A 21,471-nucleotide genomic window follows, 5' to 3' on the forward strand; every position below is an offset into this window, starting at 1 on the left:
GTAGGAGAGATCTGGAAAGAGAAATAGGGTTAAGAGATTTTGGGAGGGGAGGTTATTTTGGGGGAAAATAATACCATGGTTCCCTCCTGATGCAAAGAATCCAGTAGATAAGGAAACACTGATGGTATGAGAGAGGACGTAGATTTATTAGTGCAGTGCTTTGGGAAGTTGAACAAAGATGAGACCTAGTGCATTGGCCTTAGCTAGGAGCTCAGCTGTAATGGAGGAGAAGGTAGAGCATATGGGAATGGGAATGCTGGTATCTTATTCTGGTGTACGGGAACATCATAATTTATTTAACAAGTTTAGTAACTGCTATAAGTTTTTCACTTTCAGGAGCTCTGAGGTGAAAATCCTTTCATCCCTGTATACCATGTGAATGTCTTTATATAGCATCTAAAGGATAAATCTCTAGAAGCTGTATTGCTGGGTCAAAGGAAAAGCATATTTAAAATTGTAAAATATGTTGCCAAATTCCCATTTAAAACACTGTTCCAATCCACACTGCTACCAGCTGTGGTGAGAGGGCCACTTCCCCATCCCTGCATCAAAGTGAATTTTACCAATCTCTTTAGTTTTGGTTGATCTGGTAGATGAAAAATGGTATCTCTGTTTTGATTTTGTGTATTTGGGGATATTCTTTCTCTATTTTCAATTTCTGGGTGGCTTTTAAAAACATCTTATTGAGACATGATACACATACCATAAAATTCACCCGTTTAAAGTGTACAATTAAATGATTTTCAAAGTTCATATATGTTATATCATGTATCAGAATTTCATTCCTTTTCCATAATATTGCACTACAGGTATATACCATCTTTTTTTTAATCCATTCATAATTTGATTTGTTTCATTTTTGACTATTACAAATAATATTGCTATAAACATTTGCATACAGCTTTTTGTGTGGGCATATGTTTTCGTTTTTCTTAGATATATACCTTGGAGTAAAATTGCTGGGTCCTACACTAACTCTATGTCTACTATTTGGAAGAACTGCCAAACTTTTCCAAAGCAGCTGCAGCATTTTAAATTCCTACAAGCAATGTATGAAGGTTCCAATTTCTCCATATCCTTGCCAACAGTTGTTATTGTCTGTCTTTTTTAGTATTGCCATCCTAGTGGGTGTGAAGTGGTATCTCATTGTGGTTTTAATTTGCATTTCACTATTGGTTTGTAATGTTGAGCATCTTTTCATATACTTACTGGATATTTGTTTATCTTTAGAGAAATATTTATTCAATTCTTTTGCTCATTTTTTATGGGTCATTTGTCTTTTTATTATTGAGTGTAAGAGTTCTTTATATATTCTGCATACAAGTCCCTAATCAGATATTTGATTTACAAATAGGGTTGTCATCACTTTCCTGATCGATTTACTTGCATTTTTTATTTTTTAGCAGTTTTGTAGTTTTTTAGGTCTATGATGCATTTTGAGTTAATTTTTGTGTATGGTGTAAGAAAGTGGTCCAACTTTATTTTTTTGCATGTGCATATCCAGTTTCCCAGCATCATTTATTGAAAAGACTATTTTTCCCCACTGTATTGCTTTGTCAAAAATCAAATGACCATATACATAAGTATTTATTTCTGGACTCTCAGTTCTATTCCATTGACCTATATATCTGTCCTTATGGCAGTATCACATTGTATTGGTTACTGTAGCTGTGTAGTAAGTTTTAAATTTGAGAAACATGAGTTCTACAACTTTGTTCTTACTTTGAAGATTCTTTTATTTATTCTGTGTTCATTTCAGTATGAATTTTATGATCAGGTTTTCAGTTTCTGCAAAAAAGCAAGCTGGGAATTTTTACGGATCATGTTGAATCTGTAGGTCAATTTGGGGAGTATTGCCGTTTTCACAGTATTAAGTCTTCCATTCTATGAACCTGAGATGTCTTTCTGTCTGTTTAGATCTTTACTTTTTTTTAACAGTGTTTCCTAGTGTTAGGTCTACGAGTCTTGAACTTCTTTTGTTAAATTTATTCCTAAGTATTTTATACTTTTAGATGGTCTTGGAATGTAATTAATTTTAATTTCATTTTCTTATTTTTCATTGCTAGTATATAAAAATACAATTACTTTTTATATATTGACCTTGTATCCTGCAACTTTGCTGAACACATTTAGTGGTAATCATGTGTATGTTTGTGTGTCTGTGTGTGTGTGTATTCCTTAGGCTTTTCTATGTGCAAGATCATGTCATCTGATAATAAAGATCATTCTCCTTTTTCCTTTTTCCAATTTCTATGTCTTTTATTTCTGTTCCTTACATAATTTCCCTTGCAAGAACTTCCACTACAGTGTTAAGTAAAGTTGCAAGCGAGAACATCCTTGTCCTGTTACTGATCTTAGGGGCAAAGCATTCAGTCTTTTACCTATATGTATGATGTTAGCTCTTGGTGTTTCTTTATTTTTTTTAAAATTAATTTATTTTTGTCTGCATTGGGTCTTTGTTGCTGTGCGTGGGCTTTCTCTAGTTGCGGCTAGCGGGGGCTATTCTTCGTTGCGGTATGCAGGCTTCTCATTGCGGTGGCTTCTCTTGTTGTGCAGCATGGGCTGTAGGCACGCAGGCTTCAGTAGTTGTGGCACATGGGCTCAGTAGTTGTGGCTCGCAGGCTCTAGAGCGCAGCCTCAGTAGTTGTGGCCCATGGACTTAGTTGCTCCACGACATGTGGGATCTTCCCTGGGCATGGCTCGAACCCGTGTCCCCTGCATTGGCAGGCAGATTCTTAACCACTGCGCCACCAGGGAGGCCCCCTGTTGGTGTTTCATAGGTGCCCTTCATCAGGTTGAGGAAGTTCCCTTCTATTCCTAGCTTGTTGATTGTTTTATCATGAAAGGGTGCTGGATTTCGTCAAATGCTTCTTTTGCACCATTGGTATGATTATGTGGTTTTTGTCCTTATTCCATCAACATAGTATATCATGTTGATTGATTTTCATATGTCAAAACAATCTTGCGTTCTTGGGTAAATTCCAGTTGGCACTTGGTCATGGTCTTTCATCATTTTTCTTTGTTGCTAGATTTAGTTTGCTAATATTTTGTGGAGGATCTTTGTGTATACATTCGAAAGGGATATTGACCTGTAGTTTGGGGTTTTTTTTCCTTATGATGTCATTGCCTAGTTTTGGTATCAGTTTTGGTATCTGTGATCTCATAGAATGAATTGAGAAGTTCCCTCCTCTCCTATTTTTTGCAAGTTTATGAAGGATTGGTGCTAATTTTTCTTTAAATGTTTGGTAGAATTAATTAAGGAAGGCATCTGGTCCTGGGCTTTTCTTTGTGGGAAGTTTTTTTTTTTTTTTTTTTAATTACTAAATCAATCTCTTCAGTTGTTATAGGTCTGTTCAGATTTTCTATTTCTTCTTGAGTCAGTTTGATAGTTTGTTTTTCTAGGAATTTGTTCATTTTGTCTAAGTTGTTGACAACACTAATTTGTTGGGGTATGGTTATGCATATTCTCTTTCTTTTTATCTCTGTAGGTTTGGTAGTGATGCCTCCTCTTTCATTCCTGATTTCAGTAATTTAAGTCTTCTCACTTTTTTCTTGGTCAGCCTAGCTAAAGGTTTGTCAATTTTGTCGTTCTTTTCAAAGAACCAATTTTCGGTTTCATTGTTTTCATTCTGAAATTCAGGCTAACAGAGCAGCCTCTATATGAAACATTGCTGGATGTAGGGTGGCAGAAGAAAATTGGCAAAACATGTGCTGACTCCTTATATTTCTGCCTGAAATCAACATAGATCACTTTTATTCATATTTCACCAGCCAAAAGCAACATACCCATGTTAGACTTCAGTGTGGTAAGATAATGGAATTCTCTCCAGGGAGGGCCAGTGACTATTAATGAACAATAACATAATCTGACACACTGCCTTTCCTTAGTGCCTTTAGTTGCTTAGGTTTGGTTATTCCTGAACCCAACTTTATTCTCCAAACGGGGGTCTTAAATGGGGACTAGGAGATATCATAATAGTAACAATAATAGCATCTAATGTTGAGTGATTATCATTTCCCATACATGCGTCCTTTACATGTATTTTTGCATTTAATCCTCACAACAACGCAGTGAGGTAGTGATTATTTTTATCCCCACTTTATAGATGAGGAAACTGAACAATAGAGAGATTAAAGGCAAGTAGCTGAGATTCAAACTCAGGTCACTTTAATTTTAAAATGCATGTTTCTACTTTAATATGTGGTTAAGTACATAGATTCTGGTGATAAACTGACTAGGTTCAAATCCTGGCTTATGCCAGATACTATTTTTTGGCCTTGGGCAAGTTTTGTTACTTCTCTGTCTGTTTCTCCATCTGTAAAATGGGGATATTAACAGTACCTACCTCATGGGGTTTTTGTAAAGTTTAAATATATAAATTGATGTATGTGGAGTGCTTGCGTGTAGAACAGGGCTTGGTATAAAAAGGAGGTTGATATTATTAGAGTATTAGTATTATTACTACTATCACTATTATCATTATTTAGCAAAGCTTTGGAAAGCTCCACTGGTTATCCTGCTTTCTTCCTTCTGTTCCCTGCTTCTTAATCCCCTTCGAGAATTACCATTCTAGATTTTTGTTCCCACCTTATATTTATCTATTTTTGGATTAACACTTCACCAACATGGAGGGTAACTGTAGGAGTACCATTGTCTTCAACCCAGCTGTATATCTCTGCTTCCCAGAACTTCCCTGCTGGTCACTTTTATATTCATAGTTTATTATTTAAACTCCTACTTTATATTTATGGGGGTGCACAGCAATGATCTGCAATATAGAAATAAACTGCCTAGGGGGAGGCAATCATTATTACTGGCACTGCTTCTTGCTACATGACTTTGCTGATCATTTCTTCCAATTAATTCTTTAAAGTTGATGGTTTATCGTGGTTTAATTTTGGATACAACGTACTAAATTTTTTCGCTGTAAAAATCATGACACAACCAAGAAAGCACAGTAGCAAACTGTTCTTGGCATAGATCTGTCTACTGGTCATCAGCCTTTTAAAAACCAGATGCTGTTTGAGAAAGGCCTGATTAGCTAGTGGTGTCATAGCAAAGTGTGCACAGTTCTTTTTCACATGGGCTAAAGAGAACTAAGCAATTCATTCTCAGTTTTAGTGGTTAAAGTAGAATGGAACAGAATGACTTGTAGGCAAGTTGGAATCTGTTTCATTTACCATCCCCCTCAAATTTATATTTTTCTTTTAAGAATTTATTACATAAAGCAGAAGAATAAACGATCCCACTTCCTTATTTGTCCACTTGATACAATACATAGACTTCAAGTGCTAGTTTTGATTGCGGTCAATTTGAAGTTAGGGATTTTTTTTTTTTTCTGATGATTTATGATGTTAATGTGTTTTTTTCTTCTGAAGTAATTTAAAATAATACTTTAAAAGTTTTAGTCTGAAAATTTCTTCTTTTTTTGTCTTTTTTTCCCCTCCAGTCTACATTTGAATTTGCCAGTTTAGCTATGTGGATTGAAAAGTGATAATTAAGAGACAGCGATAGGAAAGGTTACAAAATTTGAGAGTCCTTGATTAGGGCACATTTTTATGTAAAGTCAAAGCAAAGATTTTGATTGTTCCCATGTGCTTCAATTATCATCAAACCAATCTTAAATTATCTTATACTTCTGAAGGTTCCAAATAAATTTAGATTTCCAGATATAGCAGATTGGAACATAGTAATTTACCATCTTTTCTGCCTATTGGACTTGTATTGTGGATCTGCTAGGCATCGAGTGCCATGTTAAACATGTTCTTGCCACCAGCTTCTACAAAATTGATGTCTTTAATCAAGTCATGAATATAAATTTGATCAGTGCTATTCTGTATGGATTAGGATCTAAGGATTTATGCATAAAAGTTATATATAAGAAGATATATCCTCACATATGCAGAGTCATGTTGGAGACATCCATGGGTTTCCTCATTTTCACACTTAGATTGCTAGGTTAGGTCAAAGCTAAATTCTAATTCCATATAGTTTTATGGAATAATCAGCCTTCTCTCTTTCCTAATCAGTTTCCAATTATTTAGCCCTTTTCCCCTAAAATCCATGGAGTAGAGTTAAGCACTATCTTCCCTTTAATTTCATAGCTTATTTGAAGGAGCTTTGTAGGGAATGGAGCAAGATGACAGAGTACCAAGCATGAAAAAGACTGGGTTCTTGAATCTTATTTGCCTCCAGCTAAACTATTTGGGGGATGCTGCAGTCATTATTATTCAAGAGTAAAGTGACACTGGAAAACAATGTATTTTTTCAAGGTAATCGTTCAGATTTATTTTAAAAAGGAGAGGAGAGTTCTTTTTTGATATTATGGGAACAAAGGCAACAGTCAGGCATTTCTTTGGCTAACTCATGCAATCCTAGAGTAAAATATAAGCCCAGGTTACTTTGATAGGATTTAAAGGAGTAAAAACATATGTGAATACAATGATACTAGATCTGTGTAATTCTGAATAATAAAATAAAGATTAAGATGATACTATTGGTCCCTCAAGTACTGGTATTTAAACTTTAAAAATCAATCAAGAGAGAAGATTAAGTGGTTTTTCTTTGGTACAAAAAATGTAAAGCTAAGACCAAATTGTTCTATTTTCACAGATTTAAGATACAAAGAATGATATTTAAAGACATTAAAATGGCTCTTAAATGCTCTTCAGTTTGTAAAGAATCTCCTATGAAGTACACTTAGAAGAAATCCCTGAGTACCTTAACTACTCTATTAGTATCTTCATAAACAAAGAGGAACAATTTAAAGTACTTAGCAAAAGCAGTATCTATGTATAAGACTCCCTCCAGAGTGCTTGTAAATTAGGCCACCAAATATTTAACGGGAGAAACAATACAGTCACAAAATTAAAATATGATAATTTGAACACATTAACCATTCAAATCAAAAAACCAGTCTCTTATGGTGTCTCTGTTTTGTTTTAGCCACTCGATATTGTTTTTCACTGTTTCCAGCACTTGCTCCCTAGGTTTTTGTCCTGCTCCAGCTTCTGGATATCTTTTGAAAAAGCTCTCCATCTATAAAAGAGAAGGAAATAAGAAAGTAATTTTAAGCCCAATTATTCTTCAAGGATTTTCTTTACACTCTGGATTTATTTCCTTCTTCCCTGGACATTCAGTATCACTGAATAACACTGAGATGCATTTTCTGGTGCATCATTTAGATTGAGCCCATCTCTCAGATTAGCAATCATTACCCATGGCTTTTGGACACCTGGCAGCATGTCACACAAAAAAGGCCCTGATGTATTGGGAAAGGAGAGCAGCACACTGGTGGCTGGCATGCTCTTTCTGCTGCTTCGGGTTTCTCAATTTTCTGCACATTCCCCAAGGTGTTCCCTGGAAAATCTGGTCTGTGAAATGATGGCTTTGCTTAGCCTTTCATTCCAGGAATCTGGAGTATTTTAATACGCGTTCAGTTCATTTATTGAGGGCTCATCAAAAAATATCTGTTAAACTTGGTTCATTTTCCCTCTTCCCTCCAAAATCCTCCCCCAAACTCCACCATAGTAGTATTTGTTATTTATAAAAATAAGGATTATTCTGTTTCTTAATACAGAGGAATGTAACATTCCAATATCTAATACAGGTACTGAAAATTCATACAATCTCTATTTGTGCAACATTAATGAACATTCCCTACCCCCCTGGGAATTGAGATATTTGAAATCTGAAAGATTTGGGCTTAGTTTTGAAATTCCAAAACTATGAATTCAGAAAGGAATCAAATCTTGACCAGCTTATCCCAGGATTACATTTACCTGGAAAGGGGAGACATACTGTTCATGCTTTGGTAAACCAAATGGTCTCATGGAGCCTTCTAATCCTCCCAAGGCCTCACGTTTCTCAACTCTTAAACTTCATTTATTTCTTGGTGGTTTGAATTTTTTTCAGTTTAGAAAAAACTAGGTGTACATTTAATTATATATAAGAATTATTTCTTTTTTCTTGTCTTCTGGGATCTGAATAGAGAAAATATCACTTCTCCTAGAAAAAAAATTAATTCTGTTCCTTCCTTGACAAGTATAGAGGAATTTATCTTCATACCTGCCAGAGTTGTAGTTCAGTGTTGAATGGCTCTGCTATAGTGACAATCCGGCCAAGGTTTCTGTTATTGAGTGTATATCTGAAGAGAAATTTAGGGGAGGAAAAGAGTATGTAAGTGCCCAGAACTTTAAATATTTTCTCTAAATGCAGACATATCCTTTTTATTTTGGGAGTTTTTTAAAAAGTAATTTTCAAAGTACAGAAAGTACAAAACAGAGTAAGTAAACATATTTAATTTAAAATCCAATTCAGGAGAAATTCTCAGCAAATTCTACACTTCTTTTTGTAGACATATCCACACCACTTACTCAGAGATGGTAGACTGCTTGTTACATTCCCCAAACCTGTTCTCCTTTTTTCCTGCACACATGAGAACCACAGTCAGATGACATTTCTCAGGCTTCCTCATAGCTAGGTGCAGACAGGTGATCCAGTTCTCATCAGTGGAATATGAACAAAAGTGATATATTCGGGGCTTCCTTGGTGGCGCAGTGGTTAAGAATCCGCCTGCCAATGCAGGGGGCATGGGTTCCAGCCCTGGTCCGGGAAGATCCCACATGCTGCGGAGCAACTAAGCCCGTGTGCCACAACTACTGAGCCTGTGCTCTAGAGACCGCAAGCCACAACTACTGAAGCCTGTGTGCCTAGAGCCCGTGCTGCGCAACAAGAGAAGCCACCACAATGAGAAGCCCGCACACCACAACAAAGAGTAGCCCCTGCTCGCCACAACTAGAGAGAGCCCACGCACAACAACGAAGACCCAATGCAGCCAAAATAATAAATAAATGATTAATTTTTTTAAAAAAGAAGTGGTATGTTCAACTTCCACCTCCTTGCTTAAGTAAAGGGAAATTGCTTGCCTTGGACTTTTTTTTTCCCCCTCCCCTTTTTCCAAACTTCAACCACACAGATAGAATAAGGTCAGACTACCCTAACAACTTGGAATGCTCATTTCAGGAGACCAACCTGAGTGAGAAATAATTATTTATGTCCTTTAAGCTGCTGCATTTCTGTGTTTCTGTTACAGCAGAATAGCTCTATCACCTTTATCCTAACTAACACTTCCTGTCTTCCTGCAGGTACAGGAATTTGAATATAGGCTATTTATTCTGCTTTCAAAAAGCTTTATTAGCTGCTTGCATATTTGGGGTTATGATCTATATCAGTCTGCTAAGCAAAGACACTTGAAGCTGGGTGCAAAGATAGCACTTTTGAGATAATATTCTATTCCTATCTCTTTTGCATTTTCTCTCTTAAAGAACAAGAATCAGAAATTTCTTTATAGACCAAAATACAAATCATTGTAATACAGGTAAAAATTTCATCCCAATTAATCACAGTGTAAGAAAAATAATCACAAGAATTATGTATAAACCTTGAACTGTTGGAATGTTGGGGAAAGATAAAGGAAAATATATCAATATATAAAGAGGTAAACAGGAGAAATTTTACATTTAAAATTTATCACGTAACAGAAGCAGAAATCGTGAAATAAAAAGTAATAAAGTGTGTCACATACACATTACAAAATTTTATACTAAAGAAAAACTGCCATAAAATTAAAAATTTATTATTTTGTTTTAAAAAGGGCAAATATTTTCACTATAAAAAGAACCCTTACAATAGGGAGAAATATGCCAACATGAAATTAGTGAAGGAATGAATCAGCAGTTTTCAAAAGAAACCTAAAGAGAAAATGTATTAATGGAAACAGATGAAATGTTCTAATAATTATCCCCAATTTCAGTATACCAGGTCCAGTGTTCACTCTTATCACTGACACCATTAAATTTAAATCCATTATGTCTTTCATCTTTCTTCTCTTAGAAATCTAAGGCAAGCAGTTTCCCTTTACTTAATGTCATCAGCCATTATTCAAAATGTAAGAATCTCAGTCATCGATGCTCAACACTGTCCTTATAATGTGTGTACCTCCTTGCCTCTGACTTAGCTGTCTAGAGCTGCCCAACCTCTCAAACCCGCCACCTGACCCTCTGGAACTGCCCCTTTACAGGGAATACTACTTATTTGGAGAATGTTTATTTTCCCACATCCTCCATAGCACCAGGTCAGAAAGGGAATTGGTGTGGTCATGCTCCCCATTGTGGATTCCCAACCATTATTCCTCCACTCTCTCTTTAAGAACCTCTGTTCCTTCAAGTTATTCCCCTACATCTCATTTATGATACACTTTGGCACCTGACTCCTATCATCCTTTCTACTTCAGGCCATGATTTCAAGGTCCACATGGATGAAGATATAACAGCTTAGCGCCTTAGTTTCTTGACCTCCTCATTTCCAATGGTATTTTCTCCACTCTACTCCAGCCACCAATTCCCATCATCATACCTTGTGATTATCCATAGGTACTCTGACTCTAAAATTATTAATTTATGCATGCTCCATGACATAATTTACCATTCACTTTCCACTATGACCATTCTTTGACGTTATCTGGATTTCTGACCCATTGACCATCCCTACCCCTACTTTCTTCTGGATCATCAGCTCTTCCTTTGCTTTCACTTGTTTCCTTATATAGTTTAGATTCCATGGTCTACCATTTTCAGTAACATTTTTGCCTAAGCCCTAAGCGCCCTTATATTTCAGTAATTTGAGTCTGGCAAAACTCCAGCTTTGGGTGAAATTAACTGCTCATTTCCTTTGTTTGTACCACGTAGACACATTCTGTCAAGGGAGGTCACCCAACATTCCCCATATTCTATATATACTATATATATATACTATAACTATATATACTATATACTATAAATTCATGGCTGTCAATCTTAAATGGGCCCTTCACATTGACAGTCCTGCATTATCCTGGTCAACTCATTCTCTTCCTCTTTGAATTGCCTTTTGCAAATGTTTTCACTCTCTTAAAACCTCCAAACACTCTCCCTCTTCCCTTCCTCCTCAGATGATCTTGTCTTCTAATTCACGGAGAAAATACATAGTAACCTCTACATCTTTTAGCTTACAAACATATAAATATACCTGTTTTCCTTCTATCATCTGTGCTTTGGTTCCTATTTCTCCCTCACTTTCTCAAAAACATTAATTTTTAAAAAATCTTTTTCCTGTCTTACATATTAAATCTCTCACTCTTCACTGGATCTGTCTCATCAGCTTTTAAGTATATTAAACATATTAAAATAACTTCCATATAAAAAAAGGGAAGATCCTCTCCCTTGATCTAGCATCGCTCTCTTAATATCTTCTCTCACCTCCCCATTCATAGTCAAACTTTTCAAGAGGCTTCTCTACATTTCTTGCCTCCATTGTGTTACTACTGACTGTTATTTGCTTCCATTTGAGTTTTGCCCCCACCACTCCACTGAAAGACTCTTTCTGAGTTACCAATAAGTTTAGTGAGCATCTTTATTCTTTGATTTATTCAAACCTTAAGCAGCATTTGGCAAGGGACTCTAACTTCCTTGAAACAATCTCTGCTTTAACATCTCAAAGGAGACTCAAAAGGCATATATATATATATAGATAGATAGATAGATAGATAGATCTGAACTCATGGTTCTTCTGCAAACTTTTTCTGGAAATTTAGACATTTTATTCTTGTCACCTCACTTGCCTCCCATTTCTAATCTACCAAATTCTAAATGTTCTTATCTTTTCATCTTCACCATTACATCCATAGTACAGTGTCTCACTGTCTTTTGCTGGGACTACTCCAATAGCTCTAATTGCTTTCCTCAAATTCGCTCTGGTCTGTGCTTTACTTTACCACCAGAGCTTTCTTTTCAGAGTAAAATTGATCATTTTACTTTCTTAGTTAAAACCCTGTAGTGACCTTATCATTGCTCTTAGAACAAAAGCCCAAATCTTAATGTGACCCTGAAAAACTTAGCCCTTATCTTTCCTCTTTTCTGATAGTAGGCATTCAACCAGGAAAGCTTTGCCTCCTGTTCATATAATTCACTCCTGTCCTTCCTTCAGAATTCAGCTCAATCATCACTCCCTTAGGAAAGCCCTTAACCTTCAATTTCTCTTGACTTGGTCAGTTTCCCCATTACACTCTTTCGGTGTGCCCTGAACCTCTTCTATTTGTAGTTATTACAGTTTTAACTGTACTACATGTATTTGTGTGATTCTTTACTTAATATTGATCTTCATTATTAGACTCTAAGCTCCATGAGAACAGAGAACCAGATCTGTTTCTCCTTGTATACTGTTGTACTTTGAGTACCAAGCACTGTGCCTAGCACATAGTAGATGCTCCACAATATTTACAGGATGAAAGAATTATAATTTAAAATGAGATATTAGTTTTCACGTACTCAATTAGCAAGAATATTTTAAAATGACAGCACTGAGTATTGTCAAGGGTTGGAAAAATAGTCAAAGTTAATAGTAAATTTTGTTGTGGATGACAGTTTTGCAGCACTCATCAGAAACTCTAAAAATGAACACATCCTTTAACACAGCAATATTACTTCTACTATTATTATTATTATTATTTTTTTTTGCGGTACGCGGGCCTCTCACTGCTGTGGCCTCACCCCTTGCAGAGCACAGGCTCTGGACGCTCAGGCTCAGCGGCCATGGCTCACGGGCCCAGCCGCTCCGTGGCATGTGAGATCCTCCCGGGCCGGGGCACGAACCCGTGTCCCCCGCACCAGCAGGCGGACTCTCAACCACTGCGCCACCAGGGAAGCCCTACTATTATTTTTATCCTAAGGAAATTCTCAAGGATGTTCAAAGAGAACAGAGGTTCAGTTTCAAAGATGTTCATGAGTACATCATTTATACAGTGGAAAGTTTGGAACAATTTTATTATCCAGCAGATGGAGATTGGCTAAGTAAACTAAGATGTATCTACACATTGAAATATGACTGAGAATTTAAAATAACATCGAAGAAGCATACTTAAAGACATGAAAAGATATCCACAATATAGGATAATGTAAGAAAAAGCAGGTTATAAAACCGTATGTCTGGGCTTCCCTGGTGGCGCAGTGGTTGAGAGTCCGCCTGCCGATGCAGGGGACGCGGGTTCATGCCCCAGTCCGGGAAGATCCCACATGCCGCGGAGCGGCTAGGCCCGTGAGCCATGGACACTGAGTCTGCGCGTCCGGAGCCTGTGCTCCGCAATGGGAGAGGCCACAAAAGTGTGAGGCCCGCATACCACAAACAAAACAAAACAAAATAAAAACCATATGTCTAATATAATTCTATTTCTGTAAATAAATGAACAGCCATAGAAACATGACTCAAGGAGAAACAGTGTGACAACAGAGGTTATTTTTAGGTGGTGGGTTTATGGGTGATTTTTGTATCCTTATTTTTGCTTATCTGCATTTTGTGCAAAACAATACACACCTATTTTATAATAAGAAAATTGAGATTTTAAAAAAGGAAATCACACAAAGTTCCAGTAATGATATTTTACAGATTCAAAGAAAGTCTGTTATTACAGGTAAGAAAACAGTTTTTCCAGTGACTTTCTATAATTTCTATAATATTCCTCTTCTGTTTTGTTCTTTGTGAAAAAAAATTGAAGAATATATTTAGAAACTAGCAATGAATAGATTGAATAAAAACTGCAACTACCTGTATAAATATCAGAAATATAAAAACAAAATATGTTCATTCCAAGAAACCATCATATGAAGTGTACCATTTAAGGGGAAATATGCTGTATATTTATCATATTTGATTACTTTTAAAACTAAAATAAGGATTTAATTATATCTTAAATATTTTGAAAAATAATTATGTAAAAATAATCTTCTTGGATTTAATATTTATGTAAGTACTATTATGTTATCCAGAAGAAATGGTTTTGATGCACTTAAAACTTTTAGTTAAGTGCTTATTAAATTATCTTGTTTATGAGATACTGTTTAAATGACTTCAGTCATGTCCCATTGACTTAATTTTTCATTCATAGTCATAAATTTAAATCAAACTTTATCACACCACTCTATATTGGCTTATTGAGTTCGTTCAACTTCATAGTTTCATGTAAGAGTTTAATGGAATAAACAAAAGCAAATAATAATTTCTGAAGTATCTTTGGAACTTTGTGGTTAAGTCTCAAAGTGGAAAGGACATTAGTGGTGTGGCCATCAGCTGTCATAAAAATCACGTAACAAAAGCTTTATAAAAAAGCAGCTTATTTATTTTAAGATGACAATAACTTGTTCAGAAACAAAGGCAATAAAACCACACATTCTGAAGCCTGGAAAACATTTAAGAGTTTGAAAATATTTGGCTAATGCTTGGATCATTTCTGTTTAATTTGTCTTATCCAATTTTAATGGGGAAATTATATATTTTTCAAACTAACCATAATTAATATTGGGCTTTTTTGTATCTGACATGTGGTTATTATATAATTTTATGTTTTAGGCTATTTGAAATGATACGAGAATTAGATCATTAGACTATGAAGAAATATTAAAAGCCTTGGGAGAGGGTTTTGGAACTAGCACTGCAAATACTTCATCATTTTGTTTTTCCTGAAAATTTCAACATTAGGTCTAATAGATTTATTTTAAGGCCAACTGTTTATGACTTTATGGCAATGTAACACCTGTTCTTTTTCCTACTTCTTAATTCTTAAGAGGTATAACAATGAGCTAATTTTTAAAAATGAAATATGCATTATTTGAAATAACTCACATGACAGCAATTCAAATAAGCCTTGAGAAATATTCTGTTCAATAAACAATAAGGAAGTGCCCACTTTATTATGTAAAATAGAATATTATTTACTTATATTTTCACAATAATTTAATAGTAAGCATTTTTCTTCATCTACATAGGTTTCTTACAGCATGTACCAAAAAAAAAGTTGCGTAGTCTTTTCGATTAAAACAAAATACACAGTACGTGTCATTAGCCATATATCTTTCAAAATGGAAAGTACTACCTTGCATAATATGAACTATTACCTCCAGATAACATGTTTTCAATAGGTAGATTTATTAATTCTAAACCAAATTAGTTTATTGAAACAATTATAAACAGATGAACAGAGCATCATATACACACCACACACACACATACACAAGCATGCCAATCAATCTTCATAGAAATGGGTGAGCAGTTACATTCAATAGTTGCAATAATACAAAAGGCAAAAATTTATCACAAGTAAGCAAAAGCAATGCAGGGTATCTTTGCTGAGAGCTAGAGATATAATTTGGATCTCAGAAGGATAAGAAATGTGAATGAACATAATGGCACACTGGTTAATTGTAGGGTAGAAAAGAGTATAGAAATAAAAAGTTATCTTTGCAGTTAATATTTCTGATAAGGTGGTCATTATGCACTAGGCAGTGCTGAAGGGAAGACAGGAGAGATTAGGAGGAGATGACACAGGCCACTTCTTGGTATGGGGATTATAGATGGTATAGTTCTTTGGTCAGTGTTTACATATTTGTTTGGGACATATAATCTATATTTTATACTCTGTCAAAGAAGTATCTTTTTAATGGAAATAAGCATTAAATTTAGAGGATCAAGACCAAGAGTAGCAACATTTCTTCCATATGAGGCGGAAGAAATAAGAAATTTAGGAAAGCATCTCTTTAGCTCATTTGCTCATCTCTTGTCCTTGCTCCTTATTTTAAAACTGCTATTGCCTGGGAAATATAGTTTGCTTTTAAGAAGGGAGGAATTGGGAGATTGGGATTGACATATATACACTATTGATGCTATGTATAAAATAGACAACTAATGAGAACATACTGTATAGCACAGGGAACTCTACTTAATGCACTGTGGTGACCTAAGTGGGAAGGAAATCCAAAAAAAGAGGGGATATATGTATATGTATAGCTGATTCACTTTGCTGTACAGTAGAAACTAATACAACATTTTAAAACAACTATACTCCAATTAAAAATAATTTTAAAAAAAAGAAATTTTCAAAATACCTAAAGCTTAATTATCTGGTTAAGGGTGGCAAAAGTTATCCATATGAACTCAGTAAGATGTAGGGCTCTAATGGGAACCCAGGTCCAGGAATTATCATTTCGTTTTCATTAAAAATTAATTGAGAACTAAATATGTGCCTGGCATTATGCTAGGTGCTAGCACAATAGGCAGAATTAACTTGTTTTAACCAAACTAAAAATAATGCTTAGTCATCTTTGCAGATTTCAAAATTCTGTTGATCAGTTGGAAACACTACTTTCCAGAAAATGAATTATGCTTAAAATTAACTAGTACATTGCTTCCCTGGAAGGAAAATACCATGATCCTTACCTCTGATAATATGCCATTTCAGATATCGTATAGATGTCAGAGAAAGCACAGAAAAGAGAAAAAGAAAGAACTTGTAGATGGTATCAGACAGAACAATAAACCATTATCTGATCATCCCACCTGTTGACTAGATATTCCCAGTTGAGCTGTATCCAATTCCAGGCCATAGTCTTCCCATAGCTATTATATGAGATGTATCGAATGACTGTAAACACATCCTGAGTTTTAATAAGATTTGAGTCCTTGAGCAAATCCAGATATCTAAGAGAAGCCAAACAAACACAATTCAAAATGAACTTTTAGTGTTCACCCTTAGCTAAATTCCAATAGAACATCGCTTTCATTCCAGTAATTCAATTCTTGAGTCACCAATTGACACAGTCAATTAAGTAAGACAAATGATAAAACACAATTTAATATTTTCTAAAATATTTAACTTTTTAAAGAACAACCTATAATTTTGAGGACTAGTATAATGTAAACTTTAGGAACATTTAAATTATTTTGGAGGTACTAAAAACAACCACAATTTCAACTATTAATTTAAAAAATTATTTGTATTTATTTAATAGAAGTACTTCATCCATTTTACCTGGTTATTCAATTATACTAAAAAACCCCCCAAAACCCAGCAAATTAAAGGAAAGTACTTATATTACTATTTTATATGGGATTACAGTTGTCTTATTTGCTCTTCCCTAGATTGTAAAAAACAACTTTCTAATGTAACTTGTATGGTTGGATTAATTGGCTATAATTATGGTATAATGCAAATAAGTGCAAGATAAATTAAGTGACCAAATCAATAGATTTTTATTAAATTTATGCCGTGGCTGTACCCAGAGGGAATATCTGAACGTGCTCTGGTAAACTTCCAGAAACTGCACTGGTGTGGTGGGCTCCTGAATTTTGTACAATTTATCTCTTATCCTCTAGTTCACAAGAGTCTTAGTAAGGCATCTAAGTACTTGCTAATTTTCTCATCATATACAATTAGCACAATGCCATCAAAGTAATGATTCAATATAATGTTTTGTGGAATGACAAGATGATCAAGTTCTTGATATCTTAGGGCAGAGAGAAGAATTCACATATAGCCCTAAGGTGAGATGGTGAAAATGTATTGTTAGCCCTGCTAAGTAAAAGCAAACTGCTTTTGGTAGTCCTTACAGATTGGTTATTGCCTTGCAATTTACTATTTATATTCTGCTTCTCCCAGGAACCTTTAAGTTTCTCAAGGATAGATTTCATTCTTGTTCATTTTTATTCCCACAATCTATATACCTGTACATAGAAAGGACATCTTAAGTGTTGTTTAAATGAATGAAGTAAATAACTCAGAAGCCATAACTAAGGAAAAAATAAAAAAGGCAGAAGCTAGTTGATTTGGGACATAGATGTGGAGTGGGAGAACATTCATAAATGGGCTTCAAGCAGTCTTTGTACCTTCTGAGTGGAATGTAAATACCTTTTGGGTGTGTGTCTATGCATGTTGTGGCAGACACTCCTCTGCTGACAGAGACCAGTTTTGTTCTGGGCTTGGGTCAAGGTATCCTTGATCCTAGGGAAGGTAAACTACTACCCCATCCTCAGAGTATCATGATTGGCCCAAATCAGTCAAAGGAATTCAAGTTCATCCTAGTCAGCAAATGATCAAATGGTAGATCCAGAATATAACCCAGAATGCTCAAGGGTGACCTAGTTCTGGATTATGAGGGGAAGTGGAGATAACTGACCTCTTAAAAGACAGAGCCTTGTGAGGAGGAGCTCTTTTGCTCCTGTCCTTCTTCCATTGAATGTGTTTGTGTGAAGGCAAAATGCTTGGAGCTCTGGAAGTCATAAGACGTCCAACATGTAGAGGATGGCAGAAAAGAAAGAGAAAGAGCCTAGGTCTTGGATGAAAATGTTGAACCACTGTACGCAACTGGAAGCTCCCTACCTCCAGAATTTTTTATATGAGATTACATGTCTTTATTTTTTAAGCAACTCTTACAGGGATATTTTGTTTCTTGCCAGGAAAATAACTATTTAATAGATTTTCTTGGAAACATCATCCATAATTAGCATTTTAAAGAGACTGTGACGTATAAATTATCAAGTACCAATACACGTAATTTTTTCAAAAGTTCCAGCTTACCTTGACAAAATAGTAACATTCTTCACTGATGCTAATCCATACAATAGCTTTTCTTTTTCTTGAGCTAATGAAGTTTTCTGGTATTGCTGAAGAGTGTAGTTCCATGAAGTCTCATTGCCAGAGTTCTGCATTCCATACCGATATACCAGAAGCCTGAGATTTACAGGAAGACTAGAAGAAGAAACAGTATTTCAGAGATTTTAATTCCTCATTTCTCAGTTTAAAGTCTTCCAGAAATGAAAACATGGTGAACAGTCACCTTACGGTCCCAGTTAGCCACGCCTGAAATAGCTGGGAAGCGTTGTTCAAGGCATCGCTGTCTCCCATCTTGCACGCGAGCCCTAATACAGAGGCACGGAGTAATCTAAGAAAAGAAACACACACAGAACTGGGGCCTTGACCACTTTTCAACATGTCTTAACATATACAAATGAATACTAAATGAATATTAATTTTTAAAAAGGTAAAAAATAACTTTGTGAGGTGGTCTCCAGTATCATTCCATCCCAGAGAATCTGCAGTGGGCTTCACTTGATCTCGGAAGTATTTCTGAAATAAAAGCACCATGCAGAGTGAGTAATAATTTACTATTTAGCAACAGTCTCCCGTTTATTATAATCTACAGTTCCCTGTGGTAATCTTTTCCCCCACTAGCTCAGAGAACTTTGGGCCTGTCCTAGGAAAGGGATGTATTAAAGTTTTTATAACATTGTAATATTACTTCAGTCCCGAACATAAGAACATCCTGGATCACTCTCTAATGTTTTATAGAACTTTGGGTAAGCCCCTTTTAACCTCCACTTCTTAGTTAACATGTGTAATAAATAGAATAACACCTGACATACTTACCTCACTAAGGAAGATTGCTCAAGTATCGATGAAATGATAACTAATATTTGTATATTGGCTTAGGATTTAAAAATGACATTTATATTATATGATTCTCACTATTCCATTACCATAGGCAGCCAACTGCTGACATTCCTATTGTACAAAGGAAACAAAGACTCACAAATATGAAAGCATTTGTCCAAGTTCTTTCATAAAGAAAGTGGAAGAGCTAGAGATTGGAATCCAGAATTTGTTTAAAATTACAAGTGTCCTGCAAAAGTGCTGCAGAAATCACAAAGCCAAGAAAAGCATTTAGAATGACTATCTTATAATAAAATCTCAATGTGGAAATAATAGCAGTAAGAATAAGGAAAAATTATGTCATATTTTGATGAGAATAGATTCATTTTAACATAGATAAATCCATTAAAAATAGGATCTAGTTTGTATCTATGGTTTAAAATGTTGTTTATTTTAAATTTATTTATTTATTTATTTTTGGCTGTGTTGGGTCTTCGTTTCTGTGTGAGGGCTTTCTCCAGTTGCGGAGAGCGGGGGCCATTCTTCATCGCCATGCGCAGGCCTCTTACTATCGTGGCCTCTCTTGTTGCAGACCACAGGCTCCAGACGCGCAGGCTCAGTAGTTGTGGCTCACGGGCCTAGTTGCTCCGCGGCATGTGGGATCTTCCCAGACCAGGGCTCGAATCCGTGTCCCCTGCATTAGCAGGCGGATTCTCAACCACTGCGCCACCACGGAAGCCCCTAAAATGTTGTTTATTTTAAATAAAATATTAACTATTGTATTGCTTCTAACACTAAAATACACCTTTAAGTGGTATACTGAACCAGAAATACTGATACATTTCAAGTTGAAAAAACAAATAGCATCTCTTTGATTTGATTAGTCAAGTCATTATAATTTCCTTTGATTTCACTTGGCAGGCAAGATATGCTTTTGTGTTTCCCAGGAGCTCCTTCTCTCAGAAATCTTCCTATTCTGCTAATGGCTAAACATCTCCTTTCATAAGATATAGCATTAACATTACCTCAATCATAGGGTATAGCTCTTTATCATCTTCAAACATGCTAATAATATAGGTTACAGCTGAAATGACTCTCTGCCATGGTAAAAATTCCTCTTCCATTTTGAGATACTTGGTCAAGTTCAGAGCCTCCTTGTAATTTAGAAGTTGAGCTCTAAGAAAGAAAAAGAAAGCCCACAGTAAATTAAAAACCACAGACTAGTTTCCTTCGACTGAAAGTACTAATATGGGGATCATAGACTTCAATGTTAATGAGAACCCTTCCATTAAACAATTAAGAAAATGCATTACTGTTAAGGCCCAATCAAAGAGGTTTGTTCACAATGATGTATTAGAGCTTTCATATGTTCAGTAATAAAGGGGAAGAGAGAACATTAAGGTGTGCATTTGAAAAATTGCTATGGCAGAATTTTAGATAAAACGAAAGCCATTTAGCTATACAGTTAATATTGACAAATAGAAACTTTTAAATTTTAGGTTCACAAGCTGATTGTAGTATACAAATGCACCTTTATAAGTGTATTGTATTGAATTTTTTTACATTTGACATGAATAGGAAATACAACAGTACTCGAGAATTGTGAATGTTTAAAACATTCCAATTGAACTTATATTTACCATAAAAACATCTCCCTTTTTTATACATTTCCCAATAATAGTAATAAATAAAAATAGATTTTGTTTCTCAAAAAAGTGAAGTTACCATCGACATTTCAAAGTTTAAAGAGTTCGATTTCTTCCTCCTTAGAAAAGATTTTGGAACCTTTTGAAATAATGTTCTCAGAAATCTGTTATGCCTCAAATTTCAGCCTAGGTTTTGGAAAGAATCTTAGATAGGAATCCTGTCTTTCCAAATTACATTTTGAAAGTTAAAATTAAAGAATAAACTTTAAATTATTGAGAAAGTAATACTGATGCATTGAGTGCTAGTATATTTGAGGTCATTTTTTGTGAATGGCAAATAATGTAACCATATCTTGATTTCTCCCCTGAGAGTTGATAAGATAAACTGGTACTGGAGAGCTAGATAAGAATAAACACCTTTGGTATCATATGATTTGCACTAATGTGATATGATACAGTTTGTTTTCAGTTCAGAGAGCTGATTTCTTCTATTTTCTCAGTTCCTGATCTTATTTAGAAGAATTTATATTTTG

General features: G+C 35.2%; 2 protein-coding genes across 8 annotated transcripts in view; one reads left to right on the forward strand and one right to left on the reverse strand.

Moving 5' to 3' along the window:
- ELOVL6 (ELOVL fatty acid elongase 6) overlaps positions 1-21,471 on the forward strand; it is a 435,739-nt gene that overhangs the window by 9,446 nt on the left and 404,822 nt on the right. The window lies entirely within an intron of this gene.
- The window catches only part of ENPEP (glutamyl aminopeptidase), a 103,639-nt gene continuing 88,436 nt past the window's right edge, over positions 6,269-21,471 (reverse strand). Inside the window, exons 14-20 of the mRNA XM_019928062.3 lie at positions 20,318-20,468; positions 18,916-18,989; positions 18,700-18,804; positions 18,441-18,611; positions 16,424-16,564; positions 8,069-8,147; positions 6,269-7,039 (exon numbers count right to left, since the gene is read on the reverse strand). Of these exons, the coding sequence (XP_019783621.2) occupies positions 6,893-7,039; positions 8,069-8,147; positions 16,424-16,564; positions 18,441-18,611; positions 18,700-18,804; positions 18,916-18,989; positions 20,318-20,468 (868 nt within the window). The 3' untranslated portion in view covers positions 6,269-6,892. The remainder of the gene's footprint in view (positions 7,040-8,068; positions 8,148-16,423; positions 16,565-18,440; positions 18,612-18,699; positions 18,805-18,915; positions 18,990-20,317; positions 20,469-21,471) is intronic.

The sequence above is a fragment of the Tursiops truncatus genome, chromosome 5, assembly GCF_011762595.2.
Source record: "Tursiops truncatus isolate mTurTru1 chromosome 5, mTurTru1.mat.Y, whole genome shotgun sequence".
In the NCBI taxonomy this organism is placed as follows: Eukaryota; Metazoa; Chordata; class Mammalia; order Artiodactyla; family Delphinidae; genus Tursiops; species Tursiops truncatus.